General features: G+C 36.6%; 1 protein-coding gene across 1 annotated transcript in view; it reads left to right on the forward strand.

The window, feature by feature from the left end:
• The window catches only part of rims2b (regulating synaptic membrane exocytosis 2b), a 171,960-nt gene that overhangs the window by 126,377 nt on the left and 26,071 nt on the right, over positions 1–19,512 (forward strand). Inside the window, exons 32-38 of the mRNA XM_079878271.1 lie at positions 732–1,058; positions 1,697–1,744; positions 2,523–2,558; positions 5,288–5,329; positions 7,328–7,350; positions 9,914–10,053; positions 11,303–11,464. Coding sequence (XP_079734397.1) covers positions 732–1,058; positions 1,697–1,744; positions 2,523–2,558; positions 5,288–5,329; positions 7,328–7,350; positions 9,914–10,053; positions 11,303–11,464 — 778 coding nt within the window. The remainder of the gene's footprint in view (positions 1–731; positions 1,059–1,696; positions 1,745–2,522; positions 2,559–5,287; positions 5,330–7,327; positions 7,351–9,913; positions 10,054–11,302; positions 11,465–19,512) is intronic.

A 19,512-nucleotide genomic window follows, 5' to 3' on the forward strand; every position in this document is an offset into this window, starting at 1 on the left:
ACAAACTACCTTGTTGTGTGTGCGTCATCGTACGTATTATTAGTAATGCACCGAAATCTTTAGCCGAAACAAACAATTCTGATTTTGTTTCAAATAGCTTAATATTCTTCTTGCCATTGGTTTTATACGGTATGTTATATAATGTTTTTGGGGATTTTTTTGCATAAAATTATTTGGCTACTTTTATTCAAAAGTGACAGTGAAACTGTTACATTGTTGCAAACAATTTCTATTTCATATAAATGCTGTCTTTTAAACTTTCTATTCATCAAAGAATCCTGAAAAAAATTATAATATAAAATATTTTTTATATAAAATAAAATATTAGAATATATGTGTTTACTGTTTTTTGATAAAAATGAACAGCTAAAGCTATTTTTAAAATAGAATAATGATGTTTATTCTGGAAAACTAAATTATAATAAATTACAATTATAATAAATTATTATATTACTATAAAATATGATATCAGTTAAACTGGATTATTTCATATGCACTGATATTGCAAGATGGCTCGATATCTGTTAAAGTAGCGAGTTGCCTGTAAATATTTTCATGTTTATTGTCTGTTTTTTTTTTTTATTGTTTTTTTTTTTTATTTCAGTGCATTTCATAAATGTCCGCCCAAATAATCCTTTTGTTAATTTTCCTGTTTTTTGTTTTTGTTTTGTTTTTTGTCCACAACCCTGTCTCTGCCAATCATGCTGTCTTCATTGTCATCTTCAACAAAGCTCATGAGAGGATGGAGCCTCCTGTCCCGGGCCCTACCATCGCACATGTCACCATACCTCCTCATGTCCACTCTCCTCTACCTCCTGCACATCCCCATCCACCTTCTTCAGTGTCCACTCCCCCACCTGCACAGGCCCCTCCTCCTCAAACACATGCCCCTCCCCCATCTGCACAGGCCCCTCCTCCTCCAACACATGCCCCTCCTCCTCCAACACATGCCCCTCCCTCTCCAGCCAATGCCCCTCCTCCTGCATCACATGCTTCTCCCCCTCTAGCCCATGCCTCATCATCAGCCTCACCTCTTGTACAACAGGCTTCTGTGCCAGGTGTGTCAATGCAAAAAAACACTTCTTACAACACAGTATACACCAGGGATGCAAAACTTGTGCACCAAGAAAACCAGAGAGCATCGATGCCCACTGTGTTCCTTTAACGGACGTTCTGAAGCACAAAAAAATCACTTTAGCCAACTCACCACACAATAGATGTTTTTGGGTTTTTTTAATACAAACAATTATTTAATTATATTTCAATAATATAGCTAACATTTTGCATGTATATGTAACAAGTGAAGTATTTTTCATAATGTACTTTGAATAACATTTAAAAATGATGTCAGAAAGATGATCACATGATCCAGCTAACAGGTATGTTTGTTGGAGCGGGGTTGGAACTAAGTATTTTTGCACCCCTGGTATACACTGTATACTTCCTGTGATACTTAAAAATAGTATGTCAAACAGTATGCAGTATGCAATCATAAACAGTATTAGAAATTGCATTCCGCACAAATAGTAAGAGTAGTATGCTGTTCTGAACATAGATTGAGTGCTCGTAGCTTCATAGGAGCATGAGTGTGCATATGTGTGTGTCTTAGCATGGTTAGACTGTACCTGTGTGGTTGTGGAAAATACTGATGATTAAACTCCCCTTCTGTTTATGTATGTGCCATTTCCGACACAAGAATCCCAGGAAAAGCCTGTAGCTCCCCCACCTGTCAATGGGAGGAAAGGCAAGTGTGTGTGACCGTGTGAATCTCTCAGTGATGTTTTACAGTGTGTTTGTGTTGCAGAGATTTAGAAAAGTAGATGTTTAAGTAGATACGTTTGCAGTACTTGACGTTTGTACGGCTACACTTGTATCCGATATATTTTTTATATCATAGCCTATTTACGCTATGATTGTGTTGGTGATGTCATTAAGAGTGATGTTATTGAAAATGTTTAGAAATTCTGGTTCTGCACTAAGCTGAGCTATTTTTTTTTTTAGTTTTGAGGGATTAGTTATTATTTTAAGAATAATTGTTATGTTTTTGAAGCCACTGGACACTCGTGTAAACCAAGTACCTTCATTCACCTGTAGATGGCTCAATGACACTCCTTTTTTAAAAACTAGACTTCAAAAATCAACTATAGACTTTCAGAGTTAGAGTACAAGTTTTTTTATATTTTTTAATTAAAATTTAATTTTTTAAAAAAGTGATTAAATAAACATACTAATATTAAATTACTATTTAATTAAAAAAATTCCATTTTTTAATAATTGCAAATGATAATATGCATGAATAATGAAAACTGAAAAAGGAAAGTATTATTATTTATTTTTTTGGCTTTATGGAGAAATGGATTTATGGATTTTTTGGAACTATGAGGGTAAACGGCGTATAATTGTAATTTAATCATGCTAAATGTGCCTTATATATGCACTCTGCTGGCTTGAAGTATGCACATCTAATTAACAATTTTGTTAACTAGGACCATTGACTTTTTCTCCTTGTCTTGTAACTTCAGAGGTGACATGGGAGGACCAGCAGAAGAAAGCTCCTGGTATGCCACAACCTGTGGTCTTCATCTGCCTTTAGTAGAATAGATCAACACTAGTGCGCTTCCAAAGGAACTAGATTGCAGCCTTCTTCTGCTATGTAGCTCTCTTCTTTTGCTGCTCTTATTGCTGCTGCCATGTTATTTATTAAGACTGAACCCTCTGTAGTTACAGCTCTATACAGCATGATTACTAAAATATAAAAAAAAATTAGTGTTCTAAAACTTTTTGGTATATTTGAACATCAAACAGGTAATAAACTGGTATGGTGTGTTTGCCTACTGGGAAGCGCTTACAAGTCCGATTCAAGGTGAATTCAGATTAATCTGTAAACCAACTACAAAATTATTTTGTAAATAGGGTTATCACTATTTTTATTCAGTGATATAGGTTGTCAAATGTTGCGTTGCAGTTACGGGTAGCTACGGGGCCTGAGCCACTGCCCCTTTGCCCTCTTGTGCCGAGGTATCCCTCTAGCAGGCAGAGTATTGTATATGAGTGGAGTGGATTTCAATTCACGCCAAATGCATTCTGTAATGAATCTGCAGCTCCAGATCCACTCTGGTCCGGCTTTCCATGTACCGTGCTCCGAGTTCCCTAGAGAGTAGCGGACTAGAGGAGACCCATGCTTCATAATTACTCATATATTAACGCAATCATGGTTTCTGACTTTCATGGTTAAATAAGCGTCTGCAGTATTGGTGTGCTAACAAGCAAAAAATATCAATACATTTATTGGTGTTTATTCTCATTATGGGTTGCGAATAATAGATCAACATGAGCTTTTTAAGTCTCGTTAATGCTTGACTTGTCCTCTTTCTGACGAGGGTGATTTTTGCAGCGCGGCTCACACTGAACTGAGCACACAACACGTTGCGACACGAAAAAGCACTATAAATCCATTTTTTCAACATGAAATTTTGCATACATTTATGAAGCAGCACTAAATATTTAAAGTCCCCCTGTAGTCAATAATTTTATCTCTTGAAACTAATCTTTGATCATATGACATATAAAAAAAAAAAAAAATCCCTTGAAATAGCTTTTCCTTAAAATAGCTTGAATGTAACTCTACACACTTGCCTCATTTAGTATACGCGGTTCTATGAATATGCAAATTAGCCCCGCGTCCACTCACCAGCTCAGAGATCCACAAGGTAGCTTGTGACGTCAGAAACACCAGCGATTTCAAACTGCGTTTTTGAGACTGTCTTTGGTTCCTCTAAAGAGAAAATACTCAGCAATGGTGTTGACTTATGAATTTTCACATGGTTTGTCTTAAAGCATATCAAAAACACCACATAGAAACAACTTAATATTCACCACAGGGGGACTTTAAGTGAGCTAATCACACAGTGCTTGAAAATGTCTATTGGGATTGATGAATAAACACACAGTACAAGCACAGTACAATACCGTACAGCTGAAGTTCAAGCAGTTTATTCTGCAATTGTAAGTTAAAATCTGTCTGTTTTTAAGATTAACACATTTTAATTGTACAACACTAAGCGAAAAGATAGTAATAAGATCAGGGTTGGAAATGCAGCCAAAATAATAATAATAATAACTCAAAATTCAAGATATGGGAGCAAAAATTCCCCCGAATTAGTTCTTTTTTAACAAATTATCACACGAGCAAGAGAGCAGTTTTTTTTTTTCTCGAATGGCCTATGAGCACGATTGCAAATGTGATATTGATTTTATACAACAGTACAATTTTCAGTTCAGTTATTTAGAAATAATAATGTCAATTCGGTATGTTTTTGCTCTATTGAAAATAGTTCCAAAGAAACACAACAGAACATGGTGCCCTTTTTCTTGGTTTGGGCCACCGCTCCTAAAAATGTCTGTGCATGTCCCTGTTGTGTTGATTAGAGTTCATGTCATTCACTTCAGATTTAGTCAAGTCACCTTTATTTATATAGCTAGATAGATTTTATTTATATAGATGTAGAACTGAACTGCTAATTGTTCTTTGTCATCATCACTAATGGCAATAGGTAGAAGGAAGGTAGTAATTAACACTTTTATTGATGCTGAGATGAACGGTTCTCACTGATATATTTAGAATCTGTAATTTTGATACATTATGATAAACATCTGAATAATCTGAATACTGAAAGATTAAAAACAGAAGAACAGAATAAACTACATTTAACAGTAATTTTATAGCACCTGTATCATTCGTCTGGTAAAATAAAACTGGAGACTTGTGGGTTTTTGGAAAGCTAATATGATTTCAAAATATGAATTAAGAGCTGGCCTTTTTGTTGTTATTTTAGCGTTAGAATATATTTGATTGTGCTTCTCAAATTAAACAATTAAAATCAATAAAAGAAGAATTAAGACAATAAACCATGAATCAATAATGCCATTGAGCTATGTTAGACATTACTGTAGTGTTGCATGTAGTAGGCTATGCAGTGGGGGAAATAGGGCATAGATGGTGGCCTGTGTTTGAGACGTATGTTCAACATTAACCTTTGCTTAATACACTTCAGTACATTCTTTTGATGCTTTAAGGTTTTTCTGAGGTGTTGGATTTCTCAGATCTTTTTTTAATGTTTGTTTCGGCATGAGTGATGAGTTTCTGAGTCTGAAATTCATCTAAAATCCTTTTGTGTGTGTGTGTGTGTGTGTGTGTGTGTGTGTGTTTCCATCATAACATTGTGTGTCATGTGTCTGTTTAAACTGTCATGTTTTCCTCTCATTTTGTGTTTCATCCACACATCAGCAGTAGTGTCAGAGTCAACAGTGTCAGAGAATGGAGATGCAGGTAATTTAGACTAACCCTAACATAAACCCCTCCAAAACTGTGTGTGTGTGTGTGTGTGTGTGTGTGTGTGTGTGTGTGTGTGTGTGTGTGTGTGTGTGTGTGTGTGTGTGTGTGTGTGTGTGTGTGTGTGTGTGTGTGGTTGGGTAGTGTTATTAAAAGAGTTTAAAACATTGGAACTACACCGTTCAAAAATTTGGGGTCAGTATTTTATTCATCAAGGACTAAAATTGATCATAAGTGACAGCAAAGACATGTATAATGTTTCAAAAGATTTCTATTTTAAATAATTATGTTTTTCTGTTCTTGCTTATTTTAAATTGTAATAATATTTCACTATATTACTGTTTTTACTGTATGCTTGATTAAATAAATGCAGCCTTGGTGAGCATAATACTTCTTTAAAACAAATATTGAAAAATCTTGTAGAGTCCAAACTTTTGAAGGGTAAAGAGTTTAAAGTGTGCACGTTTAAGCACACCCTGCCATAAACACCAGCTTAGATCTTTATGAATTTACAAAGCTTGTGAGAATCAGCGCGTATTGTCTTTCTAATGAAATCCATTAGACCATCTTGCTTAACAAGCTAGACTGCTGAACTAACTTTTCCAGACCAAGGAAGTCATGCTGGTTAAGTTAGTTAAGCAATCTAGTGGAGACACTAGCATCACATTAAAGACCAGCATTCAAAATTATTCCAGTCTTTTCAGTGGTTCACAGAATTAGGATATGATGTCTTATCTTTCAGACAGATTTGTTTTACTTCATTGCATAAATGTTGACATGGCAAAATATGTGGAATTTAGTAAGTTATTTCTATATGAGACCAAAGTCCCCAGGCATTAGTGTTTAAATCAAGTCTGAAGTAATAATGAGTGTTGAAATATGGGTGGTTTTTTTTCTTGATGGTTGCTGAATGTTATTGAATTTGCTTGTTCAATAGAGTGCAACAGTCGGGTTCCCAAAGTGAAAATTCCATTTTTAGTTTTAAAATAATATTGTTTAACAGCATCATTTGTTTCCAAAAACTACATTACCCATGATGCTGTACAGACAATTCCACCAATCAGAGAGCATAACAAGCAAAACTGTGTTAAAAGATCTATTTAGCTCCACCCACAGCCATGAAGCGCCACGTAATCGAGTCACGCTCTCAAAATACTTAAATATTTCTATATATAATATGCATGTTTTTGCATTGTTTTAATGCATTATTGTTTTATATATAATCACATGTTAAATTAGTAGTTTTATATATTTTATCATTTGATTATGCTGTTCGCATTGCTTTCCATCACTAAAGCCGTATGGTACACAGTCTTGTACCTTTGTATTTTTGTCTGATTTCAAAATACTTTATTGTTTTGACAAAGACTTTTTTAAATCCCTATCGGAGAAATTAATGGAAAAAATACTTCCGGAACCATTGCCGTTGAAAAAGTTGGTTTGCACTGTTGTACTCTATTCCTTAGAGAATCTGTGATTTGTTTACTTATTTATCTATTTATTTATTTATTTATTTAGTGGCTTTTAGTCCATTACTCTTTTACGAGCTCATGTGTGTTAGCTTTGATCTTATCATATGCAAGTGTACTTCTAAAAGCCGACAAAGTAAATCTTTAGCAGATATACTGTACAGTACTTTTTTTTCTGCCAGAATTATTGATGACATAATCTCCTGCTCAGACATGTGTAACTTGCATTCATAAAACCATTTCATAGGGTCTTTAAATGACTGGTCAAATAAATGTTCATTCAGTTGCTTAATGGCATTGTGTTCTCTTTCACATCTGTTTATTTGGGTTGGACTTGATCAGCTATAATTTCCTACTGTTGAAAAAACGCTGTCCATATAACTTCTGTTGTCTGATGTGTGTCGCTTCGGAGTTTGTTGGATGTGTATTTGTATCAACAAGCAACATTTACTCATTTACATACAGTACTGTGCTTCTGTAATGAGTTTCAATACATCTAACTTTTTTGTCTTTTGTTGTCACACAGGCACTTTGAAGGATCCATCAAAGGTATGTTTCTTTCTGTCATTGCTTGAGTTTTTCTACAGTAAAGCAATTGTATCCTTAATATTTGAGAATAGATGAGGAGCTGTTTGTTTGAAGCTTTTCTTCATGGTGACTTCATTAATTTTTAGAATAACCCTGGCCTGTAGAGACGAAAAGTCTCAGCCAGTGAATCATTTGCTGCATAGTTCCCTTTGATGATATTTTAAGCAAACATGTCCGATGCCAGAGGTTTGGCCTTTGTCACCAGTGGACTGAGAATAGTTTACTTTGCAGTAAGGAATGTTCTCTTCAGTTGGAGTAAAATTAATTTCCACCCTTACATTGTGTCCCGACCAGATACAATAAGATGTTTCCCATCACAACAGGCCCAAAATATGTGGATACAAAATATCAGCAATTGTGCAACAACTTTTAATTACCTGGTGTTTTGGTGATTTTAGATGCATGAACTGAAGTCAGTTCTTCTCAAGTTCACACATGTGTCCAAACAAAGTAAGTTTAGGTGTAGAGAATCACATTAACTAAAGACATCGTTCAATAACATTTAACTACCAGTTAATTTTTTGCACTTTGTTTCATTTTAAACAGTATATCTATTGTTTCAGAGTCCGTAATTTACAGCCTGTACACTATCGTTCAAAAGACTGGGTTCAGTAAGATTAAAAAAATAATTCATTAATATTTTTTCTTCAGTAAGGATGCATTTAATTGATCGAAATTGACAGTAAAGACATTTATAATGTTACAAAATATGTATATTTCAAATAAATACTGTTCTTTAAATCTTCCTATTCATCGAGGAATCCTGAAAAGAATATATCACGGTTTCCACAAAAATATTAAGCAGCTGTTTTTAAACACTGATAATAATAGGAATTGTTTCATGAGCAGCAAATCAGCTTATTAGAATGATTTCTGAAGGATTTTGTTACACCGAAGACTGGAATTGCCATCACAGAAATGAATGACATTTTAAAACAAATTCTAATTGAAAACACTTATTTTAAATTCTAATAATATTTCACAAAAGCTCTCTGATTAACATTAATGATTTACTGTGTGTTGCTGGTTAGGACACAATGTTGTGCCTGGTTAGGACACAATATAAAGGCCCTCACATAGACATTATATTAAGTACTGATTAGCTGTTCCTCGTGGTTACATAAAGTGTCAAGTATCTGTAAAAAACGTGTTCCTGATATACTGCTGAAATATACCACCATGACTCGTGTTGAGTTTACTATAAGAAAAGATGAGCACTGAGAATCCTGTAGTTATATAACACGTCTCTTTTATTTGATCTCCAACAGAGGCACGTGTGCACTGTTTACCATAATTCTTGCATATGTTACAAACGCTTCACTTGGTCCTCTATTCTGTTTTGATTATTAATAACGGAAGTTATATAAAAACTGTCAGGATAGATCTGTGTGTGCTCTGGGATATGACATCCTTTGTGACTTTTATAAACATTTTAGTTATTGGTTATTTTAAAACCAAGTGAGTTGCCTACCAAGACAATATTCAATGCACTTTCTACTGTAAATAAGGACAGACAAACCACTTGGACCAAAATCTAACCCTGGATAATGGAATTCAATCCCAGAATGCATTCCAAAACATCTTAGATATATCCAAGATGGCTGATGGTGTCAATAACCTCTGACCAAAAATATACTGATGTTTAATTTAATTCTGTAGTTAAAATAATTATTTGTGTGATCTGTGATCTGATTTTTATGGTTATAAGAGTATTAGTGTTAGCTTAGCAACATGTTAACATCAAACTCTAGAGTGCAACAGTCGCGTTTTGGTAACATTCATTTTTCACGGGAAACTGATTTATAACAATAACTTTAAAACCTTTAAAGACAAACCTATTGTGAGCTCTGAGGTTGTTAATCAATGATATAGGCTATGTTTTTTTAAGCCATCTTTTCCATGTTTTCAACTTATTTTAAAATAATCACGTTTATCAGTGGAATGTGTGGTTAAAAACATTGCCCATGATGCTGTATAGAAAATTCCACCAATCAGAGAAACGAAGCGGGCAAATCGCGCCAACAAAGCTCTACGCAACCCCTACACTCAAAATACTTAAATATTTAATTTAAGTTTATAAATTTATATTTATTTGTGCAAATTTTGCAATACACTCAAAAACTATTGTTTCTATAGATATAATGAACAACTTTAAATAAATAGTTTAGTTTTTGTCATTTGCAATGCTTCATGGGATTGTAGTTCTTTCCCCCACTAAAGCTGACAGTCTTTAAACCTTTGTCTTTTTGTCATATTTTTTTGCTTCAAAAAAACATTTGTAGTGATTCACCTCATAACTGATTGGTTTGTTTCATGGCATAATGCTTTAACAAACACTTTTTTTAAATCCCTGTGGAAAAAATGAATGGAAAAATACTTCCGGAACCAATGCAGCTGAAAAAGTGTGTTGAGCACTGTTGGGCCATGTTTGAGATTTATTTCGTTTATATTTTGAAGTCAGTTTGTGCAACATTATTTTAATGTAATAATCAGCATTGTTTTTTTGTTTGTTTTTTTCTCACAGCAGGGGATGGACAGTCTCTCCATGAGGTCATCGGACAGTGATGTAAGCGACGTGTCCGCTATGTCGAGTGCATCTCGGCTTAGCAGCACGAGCTACATGTCTGTCCAATCAGAAAGGGTGCGAGCGAGCCGCAGGATCAGGTAGGCACACAATAAACCCACTGACCTGTTATACCTGTGGATGTATCTTCAGCCATGGACAAACCCTCTGGTCACACTTACTGTGCTTCTGATGAGTTCAGGTGTGGCTCTGCCTACATGCGAAGTGAACCAAACCTCTGAACTTTCCAAGAGTGTGTTTACCAATGGCTGAGATGACATCACATGTTTTTGAATAGACTTGTATAGGTGACATATTTCACCTCAAAATCAATAGAGAAACAAATATTCTGCATAACGTTTTAAACATATCAATAATGCAATAAATATATACTAATTCAAGCATATATTCAAACATTTTTTACTAATTCAAAAGTTTGTGGTTGGAAAAAAGTCTCTTATGCATAGCAAGATTGCATTTATTTGATCAAAAATACAATAAAACATTAATACTGTGAAACTGTATTACAATTTAAAAGAACTGTTTTCTATTTTAATATATTTTAAAATGTAATTTATTTCTGTAGTGCTAAGGCTGAATTTTCAGCAGTCATTAATCCAGTCTTCAGTGTCACGTGATCATTCAGAATCATTTGAATATGATTCTTATTATTATCAATGAAAACCGTGATACCTTTTTTTCCTCAGGATTCTTTGATGAATAGAAAATTCAAAATAACAACATTTATTTAAAATAGATGTCTTTTGTAAAAATGTACAAGATTTACCTGTCACTTTTGATCAATTTAATACAGCCTTGCTGAATAAAAGTATCAATTTCTTTAACAATTAATTTTAATTAATTAATTTAATTATATAACATTGTTTTATTTTCATATCACAGAATTGAGCAGACTTTTTCACGACACATTAGTGTCCTATTAGAGTTTTGTGTAGAAAAGCTTACTTTTCATGAATCTTGCAATACAAAGCAAAAACATTTCATTTTATAAATAAGCTTAAAGTGTATTATTGAAATATGAATTGGACATGTTTTGTAATTGGATTAACCCATTAACAGAAGGATTGAGACTTAGGAGAATCTCAAAGTATATGACAGCATCATTCTGTGGCCTCTGTGGTCACAGAATTAGGAGAGTTAATTTATTTTCACACTTTCATTCTGTTATCTTGTTAAAGATTTCTTTTATTTTCATCATCTGCATGTCTGCCAAGCTCATGGCTGTCTGTTCTGTGTCTTTTCTTTCCTGCATGCTTCCTTTCATGATGTCATGGCTTGGTTTATGTGTTTGTTTGTCTCTCTGACTGTCCGTGTATATGTATATGTCAGCCGTGCGGAGGCCCTTCCGAGTCAGGGAGAAGAGGGCGCTGTTGTTGTGGAAGAGCAGGTGGAATCAACTACAGCAAGCGCACTGGGGGCGGGGCATGAAGGGGGGGTGGGTTTGTCTACTGAGAACCCAGAGGAGGAGGAAGAACAGGAGGAACCTGAGAGGTTAGAAGCAGAGTGTCTCATAAACCTAGCTAATGTCCTCCAACTAGTGTCCTTTAGCTAATGTCCTCCAGCTTAGTGTTCTCTAGTTTGTGTCCTTAGCTAATGTTCTCCCCAGTCTGATCATGCCCCTAAATCAGGGGAGGGGTATTAAGATAAAGTTCCAAGAGATCCGGTATCTATATTTCCTTCCTAGTGGAGGTCTGGACAATACTATTTTAGAAAAGTTTTACATTTCCATTGGGTCAGCCGTAGTACTTTGTAAAAGAAAAAATCCTTAACACTCAAAATCGTCATCATAGATGGGAATCCTGGGCCCCGAGAGCCAAAGCACTGATGTCTAAGAATGTTTACCAGTATTTACCAAAAAAAGTAAATATTTCTCCCACCTGGATATGAATATAAAAAGGTAAGATCAGATATTGTATCAGTATCAGTTATTCTGCTGATTAATAATGTTAAATGAAAAAAAAAAAAAAAAAACGTCTAAAGGCGCAACACATTAACTTGTCACAAACCTGGTTTAGTTAAATAATTTTGCTGTATTCTTGTTTTATGTTTTTAAAATAAGTCTCTTCTGCTCACCATGGATGGATTTATTTAATTCAAAATAGAAAAAACAGCAATATTGTGAAATATTATTACAATTTAAAATAACTTTTCTTTTTGAATACATATTTATTCATGTGATGGCAAAGCTAAATTTCAGCATAATTACTCCAGTCTTCTGTCACACGATCATTCAAAAATCATTCTAATATGCTGATTTGCTGCTCAAGACACATTTCTTCTTATTATTATTATCAATGTTGAAAACAATGTAAAAACAAATCAGGATTCTTTGTTGAATAGAAAGTTGAAAAGAACAGCATTTATATAGGAGAAGGGTTACAACAGTAAACAAAATGTTCACTTTTAGTCAGTCAGATTCAATGTTACGTCGATAATGAAGTATGGGCTCCCTATGGGAAGTGCCATAACTGCTGACCCTTCCCAGCTCAAAATGTAAGTCGAACAGACCTCCGTACCTGGTGGGACGGAATGACAGAACTTTCTAAGGGGAAGATCAATAGCTACTGTTCCTTTCTGCTTTATCCTATTCAGCCATGACTGGTTGGATAACACTGGGGAAGTGTGCAGAGTCTAGATGGAAAGGGACGCTATAGAGGCCACATCCTGCCCGTAGGGAGGTAACGTGTGAAATACTCATATGGACTGACTGTTGGGGCAGTACTACATATGGAAGAAAACTCTGTGGTAGGTCCTACCTGGAAAGGGATGGAACTACTACAAACGCTGAGCTATGACAGAGCAGACACTGTCAAGGGAAGGACATAGGTTAACCAACGGGGAAACCATTCCGTGGAAGAATACACATATGATATTACCCAAGGGGGTTTGACTACTTATGGGCACCTAGCGCAGTACCCATATCCTGACCAAGGGGGCTGACATGTACACAAGTATTGGGCTTAGCGTCAGACTCCTCCTCTAATTCCAACTGCCAAGAATGTTGTTGGAACCTCAAAGGGTTCGCCGCTGCACCTGCTACACCGAGCCAGTTTTCCAGCCACCTACCTGTTATACCATTAACATGGTATTAAACTGGATCTGGAAACTGGATCTACTCAGAGATTATCAAATCTCGCAAAGGTATTACTTGCAGCACTTGCAAGTTCACCACCTGGTCCCGAAAAGGAGTGGTGAGAACTTTGGGCGGTCTCTGCAGGTACCAGAGATCTTGAGGCGGGTACAATATGGTGCCTTGTCTCTGAGAAAGAAGGTCCAGGAGCATCAGGTCCGAGAACCAGGTCCAGGTGGGCCAGTATGGTACAATCATCAAGATCTGTTCCTCATTCTCCCTGACCTTGCACTGTGTCTATGCAAGCAGGCTCACTGGGGGAAACGCATACTTGCATAGACCCCGGGGCCAGCTGTGTGCCAGCGCATCCGTGCTGAGGGTCCCTTCGGTCAGGGAGTAAAAAATCTGCCAATCAGAGGATTCTGGAGAAGGAAAAAGGCCTACCTAAATGCATCCCCAAATCAAATCCAGATCAGCTGGACCACCTGGGGATGGCGTCTCCATTCCCGGGAGTGTGAGCTGTCGTGAGAGCGCATCAGCCGCACCATTGAGCTCGCCCGGGATGTAAATGGCATAGAGCAACTTGAGCTGCTGCTGATTCCAGAGGAGGAGAAGGCGGACGAGTTGCAACGTGAGCGCAAACCGCCCTGGTGGTGCGCCAAAGGTGGAAGGTTCCACTCAAGCCTGACGCTTGCAGCTGCCTGGGAAAGCATGGCTGTCAACTCTGGGTCCGACTCAACCTGCACTGCTCTCCCTAAAGGGGGCAGCGTTGCAGAGTCTTCATCCCTGGATCACTCAAGCCCACCCTCCGATGCAGCAATCGACAACTGATTCTCCGCAGGAGCTCCGAATGAGAAGCTAGGTCCCCCATAAGAAGGACCCGTGGATTCATCGTAAAGCTCTACAGCTCGCAATGTGTGTGAGGAGTGGGAGGCCCGTGGGGATTGGCCTGGTGGGAGAACGCCCTCTACAATCCGCAGATCACCCTTCTTATTAACCGATGTGACTTTTTCAAGGTACTCGAGTTTAGATCTTAACATCATGATGGTCATGTCCCCACTGAGAGAACATGGACCATCAACGAACGCTGCCTCAAAGTGTTGAGTAGCTGAATGCGCCTTTTCTCCAAAGAACATTGCCTCTTTTTAGCGAAGGCGGATGGCAGTGTGAGTAGAAACAACAGGTCGGCTCCAAAGCAAAAAGCTGAATGAGCGAGTTGCCAGCCAGCTTATATACCCATATGTCCGGGGGAGTGGCTTGGCATGCAAATCTCACTTGCCAATCTTCAATGGCCTGATTTCTTGCTACCCGAGGGTGAGTGGGCTCTTAAGTGGGCTCATCATACATCAGTATCGAGTTAACTTCGAACATGACAGACTGAAAGGGAACTTTGTTTTTAGATTAGACCAACATAAAAATGCACTTTAAATAAATGACACAGTTATTTCACTTTTTTTCAGTGCATATGTCTTGTTATTCAATACTGTGTTTGGTAGTTCTAGATGGCACCACTCTCCACTGCCCTTTAATCCGTCATATTGTCCCAAAAGAGTTTGAGTCTTGCATAATATCACTGTCATCTTAGTAACCCTGGGGAGTTCTGCATGAACAGCTGCCATCTCCATTCCAATTAGAGCAAAAACAAGAAACAAGCTTAAGTTCTCAAGCATTTCCACCAATTTCCACTTCAATAAGTTTTCAGTACCATTTGTGGGTCACTAACTGAATATAGATGAAGTGTTTGTGATCATTAAAACGTTACAGCAGATAAAATAGAATTTTAATGTTGTCAACTGAATTTTTCACCAATTAGCAACTGCAGTAGCATGAATTATTACATAACCAGCACTCTGTGCACTCATACAGATGTTGAGTACTGTAGACTGCATTTTTATTAGGTTACAGTCATTTCAAAACAGCACTAGTGCTCTTCAAAATGTTTTATGCCTCTTACTGTTTTACGTGACTGTATGACGACCATTCATGTTGCTTTAATGAGGGGTAGTCTCATTCATAGTCAAATGCCACTGTCATAGCAATACAAGGTTATTTCCTATCTAAGTTATTGTGTATTCATACAGACACAATCATTAGATTTCATAGCTTCTGCCTAAACGACACAGGAAATGAAAACATTCAGCATTATTCCTCTGTCTTCATTGGTTTCTCAAGTTTCCACAAACACACTGAGCTGCTGCAGCATAAGATTAAGTGCCAAGATGAAATGCCATAGTTAGCCGTAGTCCTCCTTTGTCACATGAAGTCCTTCGGTCAACCCACCATTTTCATTTGTTTTGACTGATAAGGCCCTTAAAATCCCCCTGTATTAATAATTGTATCCCTTAAAACTGATCAAAAAACTTTGATCACCAAAATGCCATATTTAAACATTTTTTCCTGAATTGAATTTTTTTTCTTCATGCCTTAAAATAGCTTGAACGTAACTCTACAACCTTGCTTAATTTAGTATATGCAGATCCATGAATATCCAAATTAAGCCCACCTCCACTCACTAACACAAGCTCAGAGATTTGGTCAAATTTACTCAAATTACTGCACAGTGATATCGCTCAATGTCGGACACATAGCGGTAATTAATATGATTAGCTTTTTGATTGACTACGTTATCAAACAGCTAATGATGTGTTGCTAATATTACACAAACCATGTTCGCGTTTGCAATCTCAGTCTGCCTTCGAAATATCAGTATCTTTAGAAACGCTTTGAATAACTTAGAACGTCAGTAGAGAAAGGCATATAATTTGTCATAGCATTGTGTTATACATCAAATACATAATTAACCTTTTATATTGCTAAATGTACCCGATTTTTCATATCAACAGAAAAATGTATCGGGATAACCTGGCTACTCTTGAGACTCCCCTGCTTCAGTGCATAGTATTGATATGCTAAAGCCCGCCCACACGTTGATGTGATTGGTTACAAGGTAGTTTGTGACATAAGAAACAGTCGATTTCAAACCTCGTTTTTGAGACTGTCTTTGGTTCACTGATTCACTTTTAATTAGGAGAAAATAATTAGGAATTTGCACATGTTTTGTCATAAAGCATATTAAAAACACCACATAGACATATAAACAACATTAAAAACTTGTTGACATTAAAAACAACTTTAAAACTGTATGATCCAATACTCCAGGGACTCAGTTCTAGTGAATGATACTACGAGCCTATAGTACTTTATATATAGTATATTGTTAAAAAATGTGGGGTCAGTAATATTTTTTTTTAAGTCATGTTTTTGAAAGAAGTCTCATATGCTTATTATTTCAGTCTAGTGTCACATGATCCTTTAGAAATCATTCTAATATGCTGATTTTGAAACATTTCTTATTATCAATGTTAAAAACAGCTCTGCTGCTATTTTTCTCAAAACTGTGATACTTTTTAGTTTTTTTTTTTTTAAAGAATAGAAAGTCCAAAGAACAGCATTTATTTGAAATAGAAATGATAAATGTCTTTACTGTCCCTTTTGATCAATTTAATGCATCTTTGCCGTATAATAACAACAGCAAAAATCTTACTGACCCCAAACTTTTGAATGGTAGTGTAGAGACATCATATGTATAAATATGAAATATTCTCAGTATGTATAAAAAACTTTAGACTGGTCATTTCATGAGACATCAAAATTAAATTGATATAAAATAACAAGGATTGATGCACTATGAAGACATAATGTAATTGTCTTCAAAACCTGCTCTTCGGTAGCCTGGTAATACCAGACTCTGCTACTTCTCTTTGCTTCGTAGACAGAGTCTGGAATGGCATAATAGAGAAGTGTTTTCTCTCGCGCGGGGGGGCGCTTGTCTGAAGTTTAAAATCATTGGTTACCCGTAAGCCAATCACATAACGTTTGGTTATGGCGTGTGTTATGCGCATGCTCAGCCGCATTTAACTTCCACTGTAAACACATGTATGATGCAAAAACAAAACCATCGAGCGAAATACCGGAGTGAACATGGCTGTGAACGACTTTTGCAGGTTAAGTGAAGTAAATCTACGCATCCACGGTACAATCAGCGTCTACGTCACGGCTCTCAGCCCGCCCTCTGTTCGTTGATTGGCCCGGCTGTTTCCAGACCGGTGGCAAACAGAAAGCTCTGAAGCTGTCTCAGACTAAGTACAGAAGCGAAATGAAATTGAGCGGAAGTACGAAGTCTGACGTAGTCAGGCTAGCTCTTCGGTCCCAAATACTGAAAAAATACAATTGTGATTGTCACATTACTAAACGGCAGAAGAACTAATGATTAAAGCAAAATTGCTGTCAAACCTTGTGCTTTTTCTGGCTGTGTGTAGCACCTACTGCTCTGAAGGAAGAGCAGTAGGTTCCTTCTGAAGGAGCTTCCTTCTGAAGGAGTTTTTCAGTCTAATCTTAACCGTTTGCATATTTTCATATTTTTCATAAAATTAAAGTTTTCATATAAGTGTTAAAAGTACAGTTAAAAACGACAAAAAATTGTCTAAAATCTTAAGTACAGTATTTCAAGAATATAAGATAGTTTGTTCAGACTGTTTTGATATATTTTAAGAAGTTAGACAGTTGTAGGCATATACAATAATAGGACCTGCTGAAACCTGTTGATTTCAATATACAAAGCAATATCAGTTTGTAGAGGCATTTAAAAAAAGTAATAACACGTACATTTGAGTCAGTTTGTATGGTGTTACAGTGTTTAATGTCTGATGATCCTGCCTAATAAAGACTTTAACATTCAGAGCAAAGATTATTGTTGAAGATAGTTGTCATAGAAACAGCTTCATCCTCTTCAAGGCTGTAGAAATATTTTAACTCAGTGTCAATGGAACAATTCTCATACAAGTCTTCTGATAGTATTTTCATATGGTAGATACAAACCCAGAAAAAAAGTTTACTCAATAACTTTCCATTCACAGAAAAACAAACAGATAGTAATCTCTCGTTTATATTAGTAAGACAGATCACTAGCACAGGATTCAATCTCATGTTAGTAGCCTAAAGCCATCTTCTCCTATCTTTTCAAGAGAGAGAGCTTGAGTTTGATGAGTCACTGTCTCATTATTTCCCCCTTGTTTGACTCAAGAGCTTGTCTCACGTCACTAAAATAGGTCATTATACAAGCTTTCTGCAAACTGTGCCTCTGTGGATAAATACTTCATATTACAGTCTCTGTCCATACCTGACCTTTCTACAACATATGCTGGAATAGACCTTTTCAATTAAATTAAATTATGCTAACCCTAATGCTGATTTATTAAACTAATTGTGTAGAGATTGACTTACAGCAATCTCTCATGGCAGGTGAACTCAAAATAGACACAGCAGCACACAGTCTTTACATCTTATGACACCATTATGACTTTTTACAAAATAAGTCTGCAATCAAACTCAGAGATTCAAAATCACACTTTACAATAAGGTCCCATCAGTTAACGCTAATGCATTACTAACTTAAACTAACACTGAGCAATACATTTGTTACAGAATTTATTAATGTTTAATGTTAAAATAATCTGTTATTTAAATTGTGAATAAATTATACTATAATAAATAGTATATTAAATTGTGAATTATTAAATTGTGATTAAATTTATTAAATTGTGAATAAATTATATAATAATAAATTATACACAGAAAGCAATCAAAGAATGCTCCCTTTATGCAATCAAAGAATGCTCCCTTTAGGTTCGAATGCGCATGCGTCGCGTCTGAACGCGTTGTTGTCTTTGGAGCTCCATCGATTGATTTATAATTCTTGATTTCTCTTTAAACTCACTTACAACGAACATTTTCTACTTTTCCTCACCTCATAGTTACAACACGGACTGTTGAGCAGACGCGTCTCAAGCCTAGTGATCCAACGCTGGATACTCTTATAGGTTACGTCCGTGGATCACGGCTGAACGCGTCTTCTCCGCATTCATTTACAAACAAACATCTTTTTTTCGCCTATCGTGCGTCTACCCTACACCCGTACCACTAAAAAGACGGATTATTTCCAAGACTTAAGCCATAAATTAGTATTAATATTGATAGCATCACTGGTAGCGTCGTTGCTAACTTAACGTACTGTCCATCTGTTAAAATGGCAAATATATCAGATGTAAGTAGCCTACCTTTTGGTGCAGGTGAGGACACATTTGAGCTGCACGCTGTGCAGTCTGAGCTGGAAGCTGTTGAGAAACAGATCCACGACCTTTTAGTGAGACAAGCCGAGCTGATAGACCGGCGTTTGGCTCTTGAAACATCACGCGCCGATGCACACAAATCAGAGATTAACGTTACTAACCCGCTGACTCCGACCTCGTCTACTCCGTGCGTTTCTCAACATCGGTCCCGAGCGTCGAGGTCGAGGTCGCGATCAGCCATGGTCTCGTTCACTCCGGCTCCAACATGCCACCACGAAGCCTGGATAGTTCCGCAGCGGAAGACGCGAGTCAGGTCTAGACCAAGAAAACTCTCTCCGACC

This window comes from Squalius cephalus (assembly GCF_949319135.1).
Source record: "Squalius cephalus genome assembly, chromosome: 8".
Lineage (NCBI taxonomy): Eukaryota > Metazoa > Chordata > Actinopteri > Cypriniformes > Leuciscidae > Squalius > Squalius cephalus.